The following is a 22,283-nucleotide window of genomic DNA, read 5'->3' on the forward strand; positions in this document are numbered from 1 at the left end:
ACATTCTATGTTTCAATTCCATGTAAAAGTCTAAAGTTACGTTTCGATTAACCTCAATGCATAAAGAGGAATTAAACAAAAACAAGCAAAATGGCGACAGATGTGATAAAATAAAAATTGATTTAGTTTTTTTATAGTGACAAGAAAAAATAGCGAATCACTGTTAGAAATAGAATGAAAATAAAGATACTTGCCTTTGCGTGTCCAGCGCTGTGCAGAAAAGCTCTCATGCTTTATCTCCGACAAGTCCACAATACACATTTTTTTTATTGTATAGTTAATTATTAATGTTGTTATTAACACAGATTCTTACCAGTGTGAAGAAAAGCTCTCATGCTTTATCTCCGACAAATTCACAATACACACTTTTTCATTATATAGTTAATTATTAATGTTGTTATTAACGATTGTTACCAGTAAAAATATAAACCATGAGGATTTTTAAAGGGGTGATAAGTGAAAACAAGAGCCAAGACATATATTTTATCCCTGTTTATTACCAATATTTACAAAATTCAAAAGAGCCGCACACACACACATACATATGTAAAATGTTTATATTGTGTCACCAGTTTATCAGCATGTTATTTAACAAGTTTTTATTCTTCAAGTTTGTTCACTCACCCACATAAGGAATTGTGTCACTATCATATCCATTTTCTGCTGCAACCACTGAATTAAAGTGTTTCACTATTTTTTTCCACAAGCATGTTCTCGCAAAAAACAAACACTTCTTTGGAAAGTCTTTTTCCGTCGATGTTTTGTATAGACAAAGGCTCAGGTTTTGTACATCCATGTAGATGGGAAAGCACAAACTTCTCCTTATTACATGCATGGACAGGGGAAATATCTGTGCAACCAAAACATTGTTCGCGAAGGTCGAGAATGCAAGATTCCACACAGTTTCCAAAATATGATTTCAGATACGGCGACACTGTTTCACACATAACTTTCGCATGCTCGATGCACACAAATATTTTCATAAAATTCCGCCACGAACTTTCTGCGATGAACACTATCTCCAGGGAACCGTAAGCTGGTTTCTTCCTTATAATGATCTGACGGCGATTGTACAGTGTGGTTATCAGCAATTCATGTTGATCACTTAGTGGGTAGGAAACACGAGGCTGCTCACCTGGAATAGCGATGTAATTGTCGATTACTGGAAACAATTCCTGAAGAGCGTGCCACTCCTGCAACTGTAGTTCAACACCGGCCGCCCCGCTTCTGTGTAGCCTGACCACAGGTTGGAAATCCAGATGAGAGGAAAGTCCGATTGAGATAACCTTTGTTTTCGAAGCATTCAAATAGCAGACGTGATCAAATAATATCGACTGGCGTATAAGACTAGTTACTTGTTTTTGTTCTTCAGGTAAATGCTCATCGCTCTTTTTCTGAAGAACCCACTTGAAATTAGTGTACGGTTGAAATCTTTTTTTCAGCGGCATCGAAATAGAGGATTCTATGACTAAGAACTGCGAGATACTGCATGTCGCAGCGTGCAGGTATACATTTGAAGAAATGCGTGGGTGTGTTTTTGAGACGCATGCGCGCGTAGCAAACCAAGCATGTGCTAAACAAAAAAGGTGTAGGGGGCGGGGCGTTACAAAGATCAATGGTGAGAGAAAAATCAGCAGAATATCATAAACGTCATATTGAGGAAATATTGGATAACAAATATTAATTAATTTAATTAAAGCATCAACCGCATTGTCGATCTGAAATTAGGTTTATAGACAGGGGGCAAAATGGAAAATATCGACGATGTTCTAGTATTGGATTGTTTCTGTATTTCCATCGGTATAATCCTCCACCACATTTGAAGCATACTGTTTTATCCTCTTTTTGAATGTAAAATAATCCTGCTTCGGACAGAGCTTCTACAAACGGGAATTCTTTTGATTGCCAGTTTCTGAAAGAGGACAATCTAGCATTGAAAGATCCCATCTCTGGATATTGCGTCATTGTTCTGTAAAGACACAAAACAAGATAAATATTATAAGTAAGCTGTTGTAAACTGTAACGCTACAAAATTATTAATATACTATTAGGACTATATGTAACTTGTATAAAATTTCAAACAGTATTTACTGTCAATATTTTCTAGTATACGTACCAAGTATTATAAATTTAATTTACGAGTCAGCAAATAAGTTGTTATAATATTGTCGTTTTTTATCGGTACTGGGAATAAAATTTGAAATTTATGCATGGGTTTACCAGAGGCTCTATGGAATAAATACAGAAAACAGTAATGCCCACAGTACACAGACCCGTAACTTTGTATCTGATGAGTGTTGTACGTATAGAATTTGGAGTTACTTTCCAAAAATCGCAAATGGTTATGCACATGTGGAGGTTTTCCGTAACTATCAAAAAATTCCCCCCGGGAGTTACTGTCTATGTAAATTGCTACCCATTGCTTCCCGGGGCTATCTTTGGGATCTGTATTTACAATCAACGCTGCTGGTAGTTCCACATGTACAGGTAATTAATTAGCTGCGAAAACCCCAACATGATGATTGTCAAAGGCTCTATTTGATATTAACCCGTGAAGTAAATTTAAAGTCGACAGCATTGCTGGACACTAAATAGTAATATTGTGCAACTCACCTTTATATACTTCAAAGTAGACGGTACACGTCACAGTAGATTCCAGAACCAATTTGATCTGGACCACGAAGCTGTTTATCGTTGTTGAAACAATGGAGAGCTAGCTAACACAACGCTGATGCTCGGAATATGTAGGCGGGTTTTACAAACGCGCATGCGTACAGTGTTAATGCTACCTGGCATTTGATGTGCTGTTGTAAAGTGAATTTTGTACTATAACAAAATTGTCTGTATGTGTGTGTGTGTGTGTGTGTGTGTGTGTGTGTATATATATATATATATACAGACACACACACATATATTTATTTATTGATGAAGTATATATATATATATATATATATATATATATATAATACAATACAATATAATATATATGTGTAATTTGAAGATACAACATATCAGTAAAATCTAACAACTAGAAAAATATTCATAACATTCGACTTTTATATTATATGTAATTTAAAACATTCTTCACAGTTTGATAAATGGAGTGCTTGTGGAAACACCCGTTCTCTGCAATATTGGCTGGTCCATCAGGATGCGGAAAGTCATATTTTGTGAAGCATTTTCTCCAGTGTTTACCCCAAATGGTAAATGTAAAATTCAACAATATTTTTGTGTGCTACGGGGAATGGCAATCTGCATACAATGATTTCCCTGGTTTTGTACAATTTCGGGAAGGAATGCCTAATATTGACCAATTTGTTCCAAATTCTGGACCTCATCTTATCATTATCGATGATCAGATGAGGGAATGCGATCGAAGAGTCACAGATTTATTCACAAAAGGGTGTCATCATCGTGATATTAGTCTTTTCTTTATCACTCAAAATCTATTCCATCAGGGAAAAGGGAATAGGGATATATCTTTAAATAGTCATTATATTGTATGCTTCAAAAATCCAAGAGACAGAGCCCAAATTAATTATTTATCTAGACAAGTTTACCCGGAGAATCCAAATTTTATAAAAGATGCATATTACAATGCCACCGCTGAACCCCATGGATATTTGCTGTTTGATCTGAAGCAGAACACTCCGGAAGAAGTACGTTTTCGGTCGCGGATATTTCCCGACGATGATATCAATTATGTATATATTACTACAAAAAAAGCAAGCATAATCACTAGTCGTTTATTCTGTCATCATGGCTCCAAGAGTGAAACACGCTAAAGTGTTCCAAGTTTTGTCGGATGCTAAACCAGCTCTTCGCACAGCGATATTACAAGCTGCTGATTCTTCCTTAGTTAATTCAATCTGTGAGTGTTGTTACAATGTTCTAAAAGGGAATGTTCCTCTTTCAACACCTCAGAAAACAAGATTGAGCCGGTACAAGAAGGTGATACGTAATCTCTCTGCCAAAGGACACTCTACAAAGCAGAAGAAACAGATACTAGTGCAACACGGAGGATTTCTACCTGCGTTATTAGCCCCTTTAATAGGAGGTGTGTTATCAAGTTTATTTAAGTGAAAAAAAAATCTGAACATGGAGCATGCCAAAAAAATGGTTATAATACCTCAAGAATTTATGGATAACATGAGACATCCTGTTATGTCTGCACCGTCTACATCCTTATCGCAATTGGATCAGGATATGCAAGTAATTTTGAATCTCAAAGGTCTTTCGGATGATGAAAAATGGAATCGTTACAGCATTGTGCTCCAAAAATTTCTGTCTATTACTCGAAAACAAAGAGAACCTGTATCGCTACCGATTACAGAATCTACTGAGAAGTTGACTGATATGAAAGAAGAAATTCTAGCTGGTACACCTAGCATGTATCGTAGAAAAGCCGAACAGTTGTATGAACGTCTTTTACATAATAGTAATATTGATTGGGATAAATATGGGACAGTTTTTATTAACAATAATAAAATTGAAGGCTCAAATATTGTCGATCTAGTATCGGATATAATTCGACCACGAAAAACAAGCAATCCTGTTGGGTGGCAACTGTTCAATAGAGCTCTGGCGTTATCTAATATTCCTCACGAATATATTGGAAACCCCCGGAGACAGGAGTTTATTCAACAGATTGTTTTTGGCAACCCCGGACGCCATGTTCCGCTGTCCGGAGCTAACCAAGAAGAGGCACAAGAATTAACAGAAGCAGAAAAAGAAGAAGAAGAAAAGGAACCAATTTATTTTGTATCATCATTTCCAGGGCACAAACGTAAACGTACTGTTCCAGTTTGGTCAAGATACAAACCATGAGCGAAAAAATATTAGAGAATATCTGGTACAATCCATCTCATCCAGCATCCTATTCTACAGCTTCAACACTATGAAAAGCTGTAAAAAAATCCATACCATTGTCAACAATCAAACATTGGTTGACAAAGCAAACTGCATACACTTTGCATAGACCTGTAAAGCGTCGATTTCCGAGAAACTTTTATTTTGTGCATAATATCGATGACCAATGGCAGGCTGACTTGAATGACATGCAAAGTTTGCGGAATCACAACAAAGGGTACAGATATATACTCACAGTTATCGATATTTTTAGCAGGCATGCTTGGGCTGTCCCTGTAAAAAATAAAACTGGTGTATGTATAAAAAAGGCTTTCCAGCAAATGTTCAAACAAAGCAAAAGAAAACCTTTGAAATTACAAACTGACAAAGGGCGTGAGTTTACCAACAGTATTGTGCAGGAATATCTCAAAAAACAAAATGTAATTTATTTTACAACAAAGAATCCTGATATTAAAGCTAGTATTGTTGAAAGATTCAACAGAACTTTAAAGGAACGCATGTGGAAGTATTTTACTAAGCAAAGAACCAGCTGTTATGTTAATGTACTCCCAAAGCTTTTGAAAGCTTATAATCATAAAATTCACTCGAGTATTAAAATGGCACCAGCAGATGTTACTCCTGAGAAGGTTTTGAAAGTATGGCACAATATGTATGACAAAAAACTCAAATCTGATTCATCTCCACTATTGTCATTGAAGATGCCATTCAAAATAGGAGATACAGTGAGAATAACAAAAACCAAAAAACGCTTTGACAAAGGTTACATGGAAAATTGGACAAGATAAATATCTGTGGTGGAACGTATTTTGAAAAGAAATCCTCAAGTGTATGAATTAAAAGATCTACAAGGACATAAAATCGATGGAACATTTTATACGGAAGAGTTGCAATTGGTCCGCTTACCGGATATGCATGAAATTGATAAAATCCTTGCGACCAAAGGTAAAGGAGCCAGTAAAAAGTTGTTAGTTCATTGGAAAGGTTACTCCAGATTATTTGACAGTTGGATTAGCGCATCGTTTTTGGAGTCAAAAAAAGAGAGAGAGAGGCATAAATTTTTGTAGGTATTCTCATCAGTGGTACAAATAACCTTCATAACACATCATGAGAAAAGCAAACGCTTTCTACCTTACTTTGCCTAGTAACAGTTCCATGAAATATTTCCCAAGTAATACTCTAACTAATTACACCACAAAGCTTCAGAACCGTGTGGAGTTGGACACCAACAAATGGGAGATGGCATTGGTAGAAGTGCATTATCCTTATTCAATACTAAACATTACAAGATTTAACAACTATATTCAATATAAATCTATGGATGATGTCAAATGGAACGAACTTCGAATATCCGAAGGCTATTACGCATCTATAAACAGCATTGTTGCAGAAATCAATAAATATTCTGAAACATTAAATTTTAGTCTCCGAAATCATCGTGCGTACAAACATGTGACTGTTTATATATCTACCAAGCAGAGAAACATAAATGTACGATTGTCACCTCAGCTGGCACGGATATTAGGTTTCAAACCGACCGATGATCTATCAGAAGTAAAAATTGGACGCTCGCCTCCAAATGTTGTGAGAGAGATTCCTTCCCAGATGTATATTTACACAGATATTGCGGAATCACATATGGTGGGAGATGCTGTCGCCCCTCTATTACGTATTATAAACATTAATCCTATGGAACATACTTTTGGAAGTGATGGTGTGCAAATTTTCGATTCACCACATTACATCCCAGTGCAGAAACATAATTTCGAACAAATAGAAATTTACTTAAGGGACAGCACTGGTGCACACATCCCATTCTCCTTCGGACTAGTGTGTTTGAAACTTCATTTTAGATGTTGTGCTGAAAGCTCTGATTATGAATGACCCATATTTTCAATACTACCATCAACAAGCTGGATCTGGTGTGGGTAACATATATTACGGTGCTGCCTATCAAAAAGGACATGGCATTGGAAGTTTTCTTGGAGGACTTTTTCGGTCAGCTTTGCCTCTTATCAAGAAAGGAGCGAAAGCTGTAGGGAAAGAAATGTTAAAAACAGGGGTAAATGTGTTAGGTGATGTTGTAGACAAAACACCCCTAAAACAGTCACTACAATCCAGAATTTCGGATGCCAGATCAAATCTTAAAAGAAAAGCTGAAATAAAGCTAAAGGAAATGATTGGTTCAGGTTATCATGGGCATAAACATTTCAAAAGGAATCACTCTGCTTCGGGACAGCGAAATGGAAGAACCGCTCAGAGAAAGAAGAGATCCAGTGCCAATACAAACACCAAGAAAACAACCAAACGCAACCGTAAGAAAATTCAAATAACATCAGATATTTTTGATTAGATATGGCGCTAATTAGGGAGAAATCATGTGAGTGTTTTAAAAGTGAATTGGATATTTTATCGGTATAACCTACTCAGACAAGCATCTTAGAACACCACACCATCGGATACAAACCTGTTAGTTCTCTGGCAGATAATGCCCCCACCGAGTTTGTAATACCTGGACATGGTGATGATTATATGGATTTAGCACACACAATGTTGAATATAGATGCCAGAATTGTAAAAGCGAATGGTCAGTTATAGCTACCCACAGATAAAACAATTGGGCCTGTCAATGATTTTCTCAATGCAATGTTCAGCGAAGTACAAATCTACTTAAATAACAAACTCATCTCGTTTCCATCTCACATGCACCCATACAGGTCTTATTTTGAAAAAGCACTGAACTATGACATATCTGCAAAATCATCTCATCTCCAAAGTGCATTGTGGTACAAGGATACAGCAGGCGCTTTTGATAACGTTTCGGAAGACAACAAAGGCTTTACAAAACGTAACCAACTAACAAAACAGAGTACAACATTTGATATGTTTGGTTACTTGCATTCTGATATTTTCAATCAAGAGAAATTTTTGATCAATGGAGTGGAAATGCGAATAAAACTGATTCCTTCGAAAAACACTTTCTGCTTGATGGGATTAGATGACAGTGAAGGCAAAGTGAAAATTCTGGATGCTACACTATATGTGAGAAAAGTATCGGTCAGTTCATCCATCAAACTTAGTCACAATCGCATATTGCAAAAAAATACAGCAAAATACCCTCTAACAAGAGTACAACTTAAAGCTGTAACTATTCCAAAAGATATTGTTTCAAAAACAATTGACAATGTGATACTTGGATGTCTTCCGAAACGATTAGTTGTGGGGTTTGTTACCAACGATGCATTCAACGGCACTCTGTCTACAAACCCATTCAATTTTCAACATTTCAATTACAACTTCTTTACTTTATATGTTGATGGAGTCCAAATTCCCGGCAAACCACTTCAACCAGACTTTGAAAACAACAAGTACATAACAGCATATCACACATTATTCTCTGGAACAGGGATACACTATATGGATGAAGGAAACAATATATCGCGTGAGGAATACCCCCAGGGATACGCATTACTTGTTTTCGATATAACACCAGACGCAGCTGCAAGTGTCATATCCCACTGCAGTCTTCAACGGCAAGGGGCTGTTAGATATTGTTGAATTTTACATTTACCATTTGGGGTAAACACTGGAGAAAATGCTTCACAAAGTATGACTTTCCGCATCCTGATGGACCAGCCAATATTGCAGAGAACGGGTGTTTCCACAAGCACTCCATTTATCAAACTGTGAAGAATGTTTTAAATTACATATAATATAAAAGACGAATGTTATGAATATTTTTCTAGTTGTTAGATTTTACTGATATGTTGTATCTTCAAATTACACATATATATATTATATTGTATTGTATTATATATATATATATATATATATATATATATATACTTCATCAATAAATAAATATGTGTGTGTGTGTGTGTATATATATATATATATATATATATATATATATATATATATATATATACACACACACACACACACACACACACATACAGACAATTTTGTTATAGTACAAAATTCACTTTACAACAGCACATCAAATGCCAGGTAGCATCAACACTGTACGCATGCGCGTTTGTAAAACCCGCCTACATATTCCGAGCATCAGCGTTGTGTTAGCTAGCTCTCCATTGTTTCAACAACGATAAACAGCTTCGTGGTCCAGATCAAATTGGTTCTGGAATCTACTGTGACGTGTACCGTCTACTTTGAAGTATATAAAGGTGAGTTGCACAATATTACTATTTAGTGTCCAGCAATGCTGTCGACTTTAAATTTACTTCACGGGTTAATATCAAATAGAGCCTTTGACAATCATCATGTTGGGGTTTTCGCAGCTAATTAATTACCTGTACATGTGGAACTACCAGCAGCGTTGATTGTAAATACAGATCCCAAAGATAGCCCCGGGAAGCAATGGGTAGCAATTTACATAGACAGTAACTCCCGGGGGGAATTTTTTGATAGTTACGGAAAACCTCCACATGTGCATAACCATTTGCGATTTTTGGAAAGTAACTCCAAATTCTATACGTACAACACTCATCAGATACAAAGTTACGGGTCTGTGTACTGTGGGCATTACTGTTTTCTGTATTTATTCCATAGAGCCTCTGGTAAACCCATGCATAAATTTCAAATTTTATTCCCAGTACCGATAAAAAACGACAATATTATAACAACTTATTTGCTGACTCGTAAATTAAATTTATAATACTTGGTACGTATACTAGAAAATATTGACAGTAAATACTGTTTGAAATTTTATACAAGTTACATATAGTCCTAATAGTATATTAATAATTTTGTAGCGTTACAGTTTACAACAGCTTACTTATAATATTTATCTTGTTTTGTGTCTTTACAGAACAATGACGCAATATCCAGAGATGGGATCTTTCAATGCTAGATTGTCCTCTTTCAGAAACTGGCAATCAAAAGAATTCCCGTTTGTAGAAGCTCTGTCCGAAGCAGGATTATTTTACATTCAAAAAGAGGATAAAACAGTATGCTTCAAATGTGGTGGAAGATTATACCGATGGAAATACAGAAACAATCCAATACTAGAACATCGTCGATATTTTCCATTTTGCCCCCTGTCTATAAACCTAATTTCAGATCGACAATGCGGTTGATGCTTTAATTAAATTAATTAATATTTGTTATCCAATATTTCCTCAATATGACGTTTATGATATTCTGCTGATTTTTCTCTCACCATTGATCTTTGTAACGCCCCGCCCCCTACACCTTTTTTGTTTAGCACATGCTTGGTTTGCTACGCGCGCATGCGTCTCAAAAACACACCCACGCATTTCTTCAAATGTATACCTGCACGCTGCGACATGCAGTATCTCGCAGTTCTTAGTCATAGAATCCTCTATTTCGATGCCGCTGAAAAAAAGATTTCAACCGTACACTAATTTCAAGTGGGTTCTTCAGAAAAAGAGCGATGAGCATTTACCTGAAGAACAAAAACAAGTAACTAGTCTTATACGCCAGTCGATATTATTTGATCACGTCTGCTATTTGAATGCTTCGAAAACAAAGGTTATCTCAATCGGACTTTCCTCTCATCTGGATTTCCAACCTGTGGTCAGGCTACACAGAAGCGGGGCGGCCGGTGTTGAACTACAGTTGCAGGAGTGGCACGCTCTTCAGGAATTGTTTCCAGTAATCGACAATTACATCGCTATTCCAGGTGAGCAGCCTCGTGTTTCCTACCCACTAAGTGATCAACATGAATTGCTGATAACCACACTGTACAATCGCCGTCAGATCATTATAAGGAAGAAACCAGCTTACGGTTCCCTGGAGATAGTGTTCATCGCAGAAAGTTCGTGGCGGAATTTTATGAAAATATTTGTGTGCATCGAGCATGCGAAAGTTATGTGTGAAACAGTGTCGCCGTATCTGAAATCATATTTTGGAAACTGTGTGGAATCTTGCATTCTCGACCTTCGCGAACAATGTTTTGGTTGCACAGATATTTCCCCTGTCCATGCATGTAATAAGGAGAAGTTTGTGCTTTCCCATCTACATGGATGTACAAAACCTGAGCCTTTGTCTATACAAAACATCGACGGAAAAAGACTTTCCAAAGAAGTGTTTGTTTTTTGCGAGAACATGCTTGTGGAAAAAAATAGTGAAACACTTTAATTCAGTGGTTGCAGCAGAAAATGGATATGATAGTGACACAATTCCTTATGTGGGTGAGTGAACAAACTTGAAGAATAAAAACTTGTTAAATAACATGCTGATAAACTGGTGACACAATATAAACATTTTACATATGTATGTGTGTGTGTGCGGCTCTTTTGAATTTTGTAAATATTGGTAATAAACAGGGATAAAATATATGTCTTGGCTCTTGTTTTCACTTATCACCCCTTTAAAAATCCTCATGGTTTATATTTTTGTGGCCGCGGTGGCTCAGTCGGTAACGCGTCTGACTACCATGCTCAAGGTCCCGGGTTCGATCCCCGGCCGGTTCAAATCCGGGAACTTTTCTAACGGTGGAAGCGGCCCCGGCGCCTACCCAGCGTCGAATAGCATGGGTACCTGGGGGAAACCCTGGGGGGTAAAGGCGGTCAGGGGCGTGATGCTGATCACATCACCCCTACTCACGACCGGATCAAGAAAGTGTGGGGCGTTACCCCCACACCCCCTATATGCCTTCATGGCATGGTGCTATGCACAGGGGAACACTTTACTTTTTTTTCATGGTTTATATTTTTACTGGTAACAATCGTTAATAACAACATTAATAATTAACTATATAATGAAAAATTGTTTATTGTGGACTTGTCGAAGATAAAGCATGAGAGCTTTTCTTCACACTGGTAAAAATCGGTGTTAATAACAACATTAATAATTAACTATATAATGAAAAAGTGTGTATTGTGGACTTGTCGGAGATAAAGCATGAGAGCTTTTCTTCACACTGGTAAGAATCTGTGTTAATAACAACATTAATAATTAACTATACAATAAAAAAAATGTGTATTGTGGACTTGTCGGAGATAAAGCATGAGAGCTTTTCTGCACAGCGCTGGACACGCAAAGGCAAGTATCTTTATTTTCATTCTATTTCTAACAGTGATTCGCTATTTTTTCTTGTCACTATAAAAAAACTAAATCAATTTTTATTTTATCACATCTGTCGCCATTTTGCTTGTTTTTGTTTAATTCCTCTTTATGCATTGAGGTTAATCGAAACGTAACTTTAGACTTTTACATGGAATTGAAACATAGAATGTTGCCTCCTTTGATTGAATCGAACCTGTGACTCCTCTTTGATCACAAAACAATAGTGACGGCCATCTTGCTTATTTTACCTACTCTTTATGCATTTAAGCTAATCGGTACTGGGGCCCCACACGGCAAACAACAGATTCTAATTTATCTTTATACATTAGCGGTAAATTCTTTGCGTTGTAATCAAAAGGCATTTTGTTTTGGTTTTTAATATCTGTTCCTGCATAAATACTAATGGGGACTCAACACACTTCTTTTTTTATTTTAAAAACAACGTCATTATCAGCCAATTTGACATTGTGAATCGAACCCGGGGACCTTTTCATTACAGCATAAACATCCTATTTCCAATTAATTCATTTTCTCTTTGTGCACAAAAAGCTAATCGGAACTTTTAAACAAATACAATTGAATATCCAATTTTCACCAACATTGGGAATCGAACCCTCAAGCACTTGGTTAAAACATCTCGCGGAATAAAAAACACCCCCCGCGCCGCGCCGCCCCGCTCCGCCCCGCGCCGCGCCGCCGCCGCTAAACACAAAACGCGGCCGCCATATTGATTTTATTCAAATACTATTTATGCACAGATGGACTAATCGGGACCTATAATGGCGGGACAAAACAATTGTCCTCATTTAACTACCTAGAAAATCGAACCCGCGACCTCTTCATTACCAGGCGACAACATTAACCACTAACCCAAGGCCGCCATATTGATTTTATTCAAACACTATTTATGCACAGATGGACTAATCGGGGACCTATAATGGCGAGACTAAACAATTGGCCTAATTTAACTACCTAGAGAATCGAACCCGCGACCTCTTCATTGATAGGTGACAACATTAACCACTAACCCAACTCGATTTTCGAACTCAACCATTTTGTTGGCTTTATGTACACACAGGCTAATCGAGACCATTCAATATTGACATCGTCGCCTTGTAATCAAAGGGTCCCAGGTTCGATACTCGGTGGAGGGACATAGTGGTCCGAATCACCACTTTTAAACTGTAGGTCCAATCCTGATTTGTTTTACCGTGCATAAAATGGACTTAAAAAAACCTAATTCAATCTATCAATCAATCAATATTTACTCTATCAGGAATCGAACCCTCGACGCCTCTTGTTTTACAGAGCAATAATCTTAGCCGCTAAGCTTTCGGCTAAGGTTATTTACAGCAAAATTCGGCGCCATCTTTAAATCATTTCTTCATGTGTTTGCATCATACGCAATGGTTGCGCGCGCATTTCCTCCACAGACACACACACACACACACACACACACACACACACACACACACACACACACACACACACACACACACACACACACACACACACACACACACAAACATACGCACGTGTTAGGTTAGCATACATCAAGAAACAACGTGACAAATCCATTGACCCCCCTCCCCCACCGCTTCCGATGTCTTCAACGTGATCAGACACGTTCTACTGACTCAACAATAAAATCGCTCGTACCCCGCTTCGACAGGATGTAACATAACACCAGTCGCATCGAATTTTTGCTGACGCGTAGGAACGAAGTGCTGCCTCTCTACTGCAATCCAATTTTTTCTTCATACTAGCCAGCCTAAGATGCATCCTTACGCGCCAACTGTGTGTTGTATTGCGTATAGTTGAAGTCCTGATTAGAAAGCCAGTTCGGCATTTTTGACAAGAGGAAGCCGACCGGACACGTTGTTATTTTGCCTGCTGTGTTTAAACATCCAACACGAACTGCAATGACGATACACTCCCAAAGTCTCCTGATTGTGTACAATAACACAACCTAGCAAAGATAACCGCAGCCTTACGTTATGAAATCTCTAAAGAAACTGAATTGGCAACATTGCATTTACTCCACGTGGACTTGACAAGTACTGTTAGTTGCTTAAAAGGACGCCATTGGCGGGAAAGTTTCAAGTTAGGGTTGTTAAAAGTCTGGAACCCATAAATTATAATGGGTTCTATAGGGTTCCGCTGCAGGACCGGAACATTTTTCTGGCGCAATTTAAATTCGGTCCAAGTTGCGTTTTGTTTCATTGTAAAAAAATTCCTGGATCGTATTTAATTTGATCCGGGGAAAAGGTTCCTGGACCGAATTGAAATACTTTACAGATATAAACGTTCTTTACGGTCCAGAACACATTAACGCTTGCTGCTTTTCTCTCCTGGACCGGAATTGAATTTATTTAAAATTCCTGTACATTTAACAACCCTGGTTTGAGGGGAGGATATACTGGGCTCCACGTGGACTGGACATATGGTTGTCAGATTGAAACTGATCTTTCGCAATTTTCTTTGAAGTAAAGTGACGTTCGAATCAGGACTTCAACTTTAACTATATAAATCTCAGATACTCATTTACCCTTTCCGAAGACACACAAATGTCAACCTCCCTTCCATGCAGTACACGCTAGACTGAATATTACAGACTCGCGATGATTTGGCGTGTAATCCTTTGAAGGGCTCATGTTGAGTCGTCTGCATATGTTTGTGATTGTCCCTTCATCCATTCCATCTTATTACCATTCATCCTCATCTTCGCGATTAGACAAAAGTGGCAGAAGAGTGAAATAACCTAAATCAATCAATAGAGCTTTTAAACGATTTAAGTAATTTAGATTCATCTGAGTGACTATTTATGGGCTCAAATAAGAAATATTCAGCAATTTTAACATAATGGCATTTCACAAATCACTCAAACTACAAATGGCAAATTTCTTTGACTTGACTCGTGACGGAACAGCCATTGAGAGCCATGCCGTACCTGCCGACTTCTTGTCTCAGCCTCAAATGCCTCAGGAGAGGTGAGAGATCATCCAATCACTTACGGTGACATGTGATCAGCACGACGAACCTCTAGTAGTAGTTGTAGCAGAGGCATCTCGTGAACGCATGCTGCGCATGCGTTAATTGTGGGAAAAAGGACAGATTGCTCTGCGACGACATTCATGGGCATTTCTACATTCTAATTTCTTCATATAGGAGAAGTATTTATTTTACACGAGAGCGCTGAACTAAGCTTATATTACATTTCTTGTATCTGAAGTGAAATAAGGTAATAATGCTTTCCCCATAATTGAAGCATGCGTCACTTCAGATCCAAGAAATGTAATATAAGCTTAGTTCAGCGCTCTCGTGTAAAATAAATACTTCTCCTACATGAAGAAATTAGAATGTAGAAATGCTCATGAATGTCGTCGCAGAGCAATCTGTCCTTTTCCCACAATTGACCAATGCGCAGAATGCACCGCATGCGTTCACGAGACGCCTCTGAGTTGTAGGTTTTCCATGATCGGGTTATACAGCGTGTTTCAAAAAGAATATACGTATTACAAAGTATTATTTTGTCCAAACCATCGATCGCTGCACCCCGGCTCGGCTATTAGAGAAACGAATACATAGTCTAGTTTATATAATAGCCGCTAGATGTCAGTTGTGTTCTGTTTTGCTTGGTAACCGTCAGTTGTTTGAAATGGCTACTCCGCAGCAGAAATCATTTTGTGTTCTCGAGTTTGCGAAGTGCAATTCTGTGATTACAGTGCAAAGACGTTTCAGGTTGAGGTACCAAATTGATCCTCCGAATGGGTGGAACATTCGCAGATGGTATCGACAGTTTGTAGATACAGGATGTGTATGTAAAGGAAAGAGTCCTGGCCGCCCTCGTGTTCCTGAACAAAATGTTGCACGAATTCAAATTGCTTTCCAACGTAGCCCTTCAAAATCAACTCGTCGTGCCAGTCGAGAGTTACAACTTCCTACAACAACAATTTGGCGTGTTTTGAGACGTCGGCTGGTTATGAAGCCGTACAAGGTACAGCTGTTACAATCTCTGCGTCCTGATGACAAACGCAAACGTGTGGTATTTTGTAACGAGATTCTTGATGCTATTAACAATGACAACACTTTCGCACAACGCATCGTGTTTAGTGATGAAGCTGCGTTTCATGTCAGTGGTCAGGTAAACAAACATAATGTTCGCATTTGGGGCCTACAGAACCCACATGCATTCATTGAACATGTACGAGATTCGCCCAAAGTGAATGTGTTTTGCGCGATATCCCGATCATCTGTTTACGGCCCATTCTTCTTTGATGGAAACACGGTTAACGGTCAGCAGTATCTCTCTATGTTACAAAACTGGTTGTTTCCGAGGCTGCACGAAGACAACTTCATTTTTAAACAAGACGGGGCACCCCTCACTGGAGTCGCTAAGTGCGTGATTATCTGAATGAAACTCTACCGAACCGTTGGATTGGTCGTCAAGGAGCTGGCGACTTAGCATGTATCAGCTGGGCTCCACGGTCACCGGATTTGACACCCTGTGACTTCTTCCTGTGGGGTTTCATTAAAGACAATGTTTATGTAGCACCACTCCCACAGAACCTGGAAGAGTTGAAGAACCGGATCCGTACTGCCGTAACATCAGTGACGAAGGACATGCTTGCCCGAGTATGGTAGGAATTTGAGTATCGATGTGATATTGTTCGTGTCACTGCTGGAGGACATATTGAACATCTGTAATCTTAACTTGAGAGGTTCGTAAGTATCTGTGTCAAGTTTCATCTTCATATGTCTTAAAGTTTAATAAATATATGCATGCGAAATACGTATATTCTTTTTGATACACGCTGTACTATTCATTCGTAGTTTCCGCACTTCCTCACGATGGTGGGTGGCCACTGGTCCCATACCCTGGCCAATCTCAGGACAAAAGTTATTTCATATTGTTACGTACCTTTCAGTCACCTCAGGAAATTACCCTTCGCTCCTCTTGTCGTTGCCAAAAGACCCCTTGTAATCACGAGGCGTGGAAAACAAAACTTACTATTTCACCTTTACAAACAGTTTAATATTTAGATGAAATCTCTTAACAGCAAAACTTTAAACCACATATTACCATTATTCTCGACATTTTATACCACTATTCTCCCATTCCAATGGTATTTTTCGCTTGTTGATAAATCTAACAGTTTGTTAAATGTTGCCAGGTCCTGACACGTCAAGGTTAGTTTATTCTCTATCTGACACTAGTTGTCTATGACATCATAAATATTTGCAAACTTAGGAAACAAACAAACACAATATTTTAACTACGTAACAAACAATTACAATGTATTGTTCAGGTCATTACAATATAAATATTGGGAAGTAAGATTAACTTAAACTATTTTTTATTGCGTGGGTGTGTGTGTATTGCCTCCTCAAGACGGCAACTATGAAAACAATATACGTAGTTTGCAAATACATTTCTGAGACAAACAGTGGGCGAATTAACGGGGGGGATGCCAGATATTAACCCCACATTTTTTACCCCCGCCAAAGGAAATTATGTAGTATACAATTTCTTAACCATGGAAAGACCACTGAAAAATCAACCATTAAAACAATTGCATCCTACTTCGTGTCTGAAGTTCTATTTTTTTTTCATAGCTCATTGTTTAATTGTTTATTGTCGTCGGGTGCAGAGGTTTTTACAAAAAAAGCTCAGAGTAACGCTGTTGCTCTGTTTCCATTGTCAAAATAAACTACGAAAACCTAGCATCATGGCAAGTAAGGTTGATTCCGTCAGCTTTATTCGTTGGAGTTATGTAGATCACATTTCTAACCGCACGCAGCCATTGAGTTGGTATCGTCCTAATTGCGAGCGCTTGCTACTTAAACAGGATTAACCTCGAAGGGCAGTGTCCTAATTGCGAACACAATTTCTGTTTTTGGAACTACAACTTTCTCTCCCACTTCCTGTGTGTTTTTAACGAATTTTTTAAGGGACTAACATATAAATTCGAAATGATCAAAGTCGTTGGCGAAGTATATATGACTTAATAATATAAGTGTAGCAAATGTAACAACTTCTTTTACACAAAAGCCTCAAGGCTATCCCTAGAACAAAGGTCATATCTCTATAGGCTACAAACAAGGTACAATACACTAAATGATCCTCCAGGCTTCCATCTATCTAAGCAGACTTTCAAAAAGGTGTGCATCAAGCAGCTGAAGAGAAATTAATATTTGTTATACCCTAGTTATTGTTTTATTATTTTTTTATTATTTTATTCTTGTTACATATGTGTGCGTGCTTCTCATTTGTTAATTTCTATTTTTCTTTCTGTTCATATCCTGATATAAAATGGATTCTCTCTGTATTCAGGATTTCTCAAGTAAATAAATAAATAAATATACTGCACACTTCTTAACTGAAAAGAGCTTCGTCATTTAATAATATAATTATTAATTTTAAATTCAAATTTCTAAACATATGGCACTGTACTTAAAAATGTATGTATACCATCAATCCCCTCATACCTGTTAGTGCTCCTAGCCACTTTTTCGTAAAAAAAAAAAAAGAAAAAATCATTCATCATGATGAGTCAATCAGGTTGGCTATTGTTGCTAGTCAAACCAACTGTCTCTCTGAGTCACTACCCTTACTACACTAGCGTCCAAAATTAAAGCAACACACAGAAATCCTTTCCTCGTGTGATTTTTTTTCCTTGATAAATTTGCCAAGTTTAACCTGTTGGTATCGTGATTTTTTGTTGATAAACCCTGTCAGGGGTGTCCACAGGGGAGGGTTTATGGCGCAGGTTACGCCATCGAGATTTGGGGGTGGGATTTTTTCCCTTCAAATAATATAAAATTCAATATTTATATCTTTTCCAAAATATATGTAAAAATTTTACACCTTAAATGCACCATATTTAATCCATGAGATGAAAAAATGAAAGAGTTTAGGGCATTATCGAAGGGGGGCGGGTATCGAACTCCTATATATGAGGCCTTAATTGACACGTGGGTTCGGAGGGGGATTCTGAATTAAACGTTTGGGGGGGGGAGTATCCAACCTCTAAGTCTTAGATTATGGCGAGTACTTTAGTTAGAGGGGGATTGAGCATTAAATTGAGGGGGTATCCAATTCTTGTGTATTACTATTGTCTTAGACTGTTGCGGAAATTCTGGTGTGGAGACTGAGAATTAATTTTTTGGAGAAGGCAATATCTACTCTTCAATATTAACGTAAGTCTAAATTTGGCATGGAAATTTTGGTGGTTGAATTGAGTATGAAATTTAAAGGGGGAGATAGAAAGCTCTTGATAAAGTGTTAAATCTTAGATTGTGAAGGGATTTCTGTAGTGGAGAGAGAGTTCGAACATTACATTTTGGAGATTGTATTTAGCGATAAGACATCCACACGTTTTCGACCCCGAATGTGCCAAAGGAAAACCTGGAAAGGACTAAATATCTCGGGATCTTAAGAAAGTATTGACACCCAATTAAATTAATATTCTTCAATGTTAAGGGTACTGATTGATTTATTGATTTGGTGTTTTAAGTTTACTTTATGCACTCTAAGGCTAATCGGGACTGAACCGACAGTTTAAAGTGGGATCCACGCGATATCCTCGATTATGATGAACGATTTTAGGGGTGGTCTTGAGTGATGGCACCCCTGTTTAGGGAGGAGGGGCAGATCAATTATAATGTTCAGTAAAGCTAAGGAAAAAAACTTACTTTCGGTAGACACACTGTCGTAATGAAATATTTTGTGGGGATTAAGATATGGTTTAAGGGCGCGAATGATATGATTTGGGGAAAAGGCATGACATGATTTTGGGGGGGATGTGTCATTGGCCTTGGGGGGAATGGGCACCCCTCAATCCTGGCACATTAAGGTTAGTTTATTTTCTACCTTAAGCCAGTTGTCTATGACATCATAAATATTACTATCACCTGATCGTGTTATGTGGTCAAATGGACACATGGGAAAGAATTTCCGTTTGTTGCTTTAATTTTGGACATTAGTATAGTTTTTGAAAACAGGTTTCTGAGTTACATGTGTTCGCAATTAGCACATGCAAGTATTTCCTCACTTTTATGTTCGCAATTCGGACTGTTCGCAATTAGGACACAACCATTGAGTTGAACGCGCGATAGATATTTGGTCAAGCTTTCTCGGTGTTACTAGTTTAATAGCTATTTTTGTGTATGAGTTTTCTTAGATTTTAAATATACTGTTTCTTATTTACGTCTAAATGTTATAAGATTTAATGTCCTAAGTACTTAGAACTGGAAGCCAATAGTAGAGTTTGCTATCTGTAGGGCCCGGGACTTTATGTCCTATAAAACTGTAAAATGTGTATGTAATTATGTCATGAAAAATTACAAATATGTCAGAAAAATGCAGAAATATTCCCAGTAAAGCCAAAAATATGGACAACAGTACTCTCGAATTTCTCCAATACCCGATGGAGTAGAGTAGGGGCTGTAATGTACCGAATGTTATTTTCACTTTTGACTGATTTTTGTGAAAAGCGAAAAAGGCAAAGAAATGAGAACGAAACTTCTTTACTTCCCGTGCAACAATGAGGGAGAACATTTTGCCTCAATAATGTTTGCATGGCTATCAATTGTCCGGGATAAAAAAAATGGGGTATTATTTTTTCTGTACTAAGAAAAGACGGCACTTTTCTTCCTCCGTAATTTCCATATCCTGCCATCGACAATATGAACTATCCGTTGTGCTAAAGCTACGAACAAAAAAATATATGAAATAACCGATTATGTGCGAGAGAATTACGAAATTATATACGAGGGAGGATCAAATGAAAATCTTAAAAGTTTATTATAAATTTCAAATGTTGTGGTATTGCTATGAAAGTTGGCAATATTGTTTCTAACAGTATTCTCTTTCTTCAGTAGGTGGCAGAAGAGTCTAGTCAAACAAGCGCCAGCACAGGAGCAGTTTCAAGATGGCCGCCCCACTGTCCACATGCACCGCATTAGAACAGCGTTCGGTGATCCGGGTTTTGAGTAGTGAAGGTGTGAAACCAATTGAAATTCACCGCAGGATGGCAGCAAGTATGGTGATTCGTGTTTGTCCCTGCAGCAAGTATACGAGTGGTGTAGGAAGTTTAAAAGTGGCGTAACATCAGATATGTAAAGATCTCGCCCCGATAATAGATCCGAAACCAATTGAAATGTTATAACATAACGTCCCTGGCCCTACTGATAACATATACAAATTTGGAGACCTATTCCTCCCCCCCCCCCCGGAAATGAAATCACAAATATGTCGCTGAGTGGGCATCCCCCCAAAAGCAAAGAAACGTAATTCACACACTGGACATAAATAAACCACACGGAAATTATCACACATCATTTACTTGTCGAAAGTAAATAACTTACCACGTTAGTTAGTAGAACCCGTGTCACCCTGCTCGTGAAATCAGTTTCCAATATATCATACTGAACACTCAAGTGTAGTGTAACTAATAGCGTTAGGAAAGAAAGCAATTTGTCCATCTTCACAGAACCGGAGTAGGAATTACAGCGAGTCACTTGTACTAAAGATCCCCCTCTTCAAAAAGTTATCTCTAGTTTCAATATTGTGCTATTGAATCTTATCGCTTAGGGTAGGTTATAAGATGACGCAACACTCAAGTTCAGTGATGCCAGACAATAAAGCAAACAATTGAATATCAAAAAACACGCTTATCTCTAACAGTGGAAGGAATATTGTGTTGATATCTATCTAATCGTCCTCAAACTTTGAATGAAACAGACTTTGGTCTGTGAGAACTACCTTACTCAGTAAAAGCACATTTTAAGCATTTTCTTTCAATCGGAAATGAGTTATTAGTCATTGGCAAGGACGCATGAATATCCTACGAAATCAGACAGAAAATTGGGAAAATATATTTTGATGAATCTATTTATGGATTTCTTGTCTTGATGCAGGCGTGAGAACAGATGTCTCTTTCTTAGTGTCCCTTCATCCAATTTAAGCATCATTTATCTTCATAGTAGCAATTGGTCTAAATGAGACAGAAAATAAGCAAAATACAAATGCATAGTACATTCTCGCCCCCACCATCTCTCTCTCTCTCTCTCTCTCTCTCTCTCTCTCTCTCTCTCTCTCTCTCTCCCTCCTTAAGAAATTCGAAAGTTCATCAGAGGAACAACACAAGTCTAAGATTTTGCATAGCCTCGCTTTTTCTTTTCACAAATATACTACCACCAGTATACTTCATACTAACACACTACATATTTTATTATTTTACATACATGCTACACGATCTGCCCATGTAACTCATGTTGATTTCATTATCAAATTGTGTCAGAGGATATACAGTAAAACCTCGTTAATCCGGGCTAATGGGGAGATAAGTTGACCGGTTTAA

General features: G+C 37.8%; 1 protein-coding gene across 3 annotated transcripts in view; it reads right to left on the reverse strand.

Moving 5' to 3' along the window:
* The window catches only part of LOC145981782 (lysosomal acid phosphatase-like), a 76,637-nt gene extending 55,209 nt beyond the window's left edge, over positions 1 to 21,428 (reverse strand). For all 3 annotated transcript variants that reach the window (XM_083115198.1, XM_083115197.1, XM_083115199.1), the window contains exon 1: positions 21,289 to 21,428. In XM_083115198.1, coding sequence (XP_082971324.1) covers positions 21,289 to 21,405 — 117 coding nt within the window. In that variant the 5' untranslated portion in view covers positions 21,406 to 21,428. The remainder of the gene's footprint in view (positions 1 to 21,288) is intronic.
* Positions 21,429 to 22,283: the final 855 nt, after the last annotated feature.

Source organism: Lepisma saccharinum, chromosome 30 (genome assembly GCF_977018435.1).
Source record: "Lepisma saccharinum chromosome 30, izLepSacc3.1, whole genome shotgun sequence".
NCBI lineage: Eukaryota > Metazoa > Arthropoda > Insecta > Zygentoma > Lepismatidae > Lepisma > Lepisma saccharinum.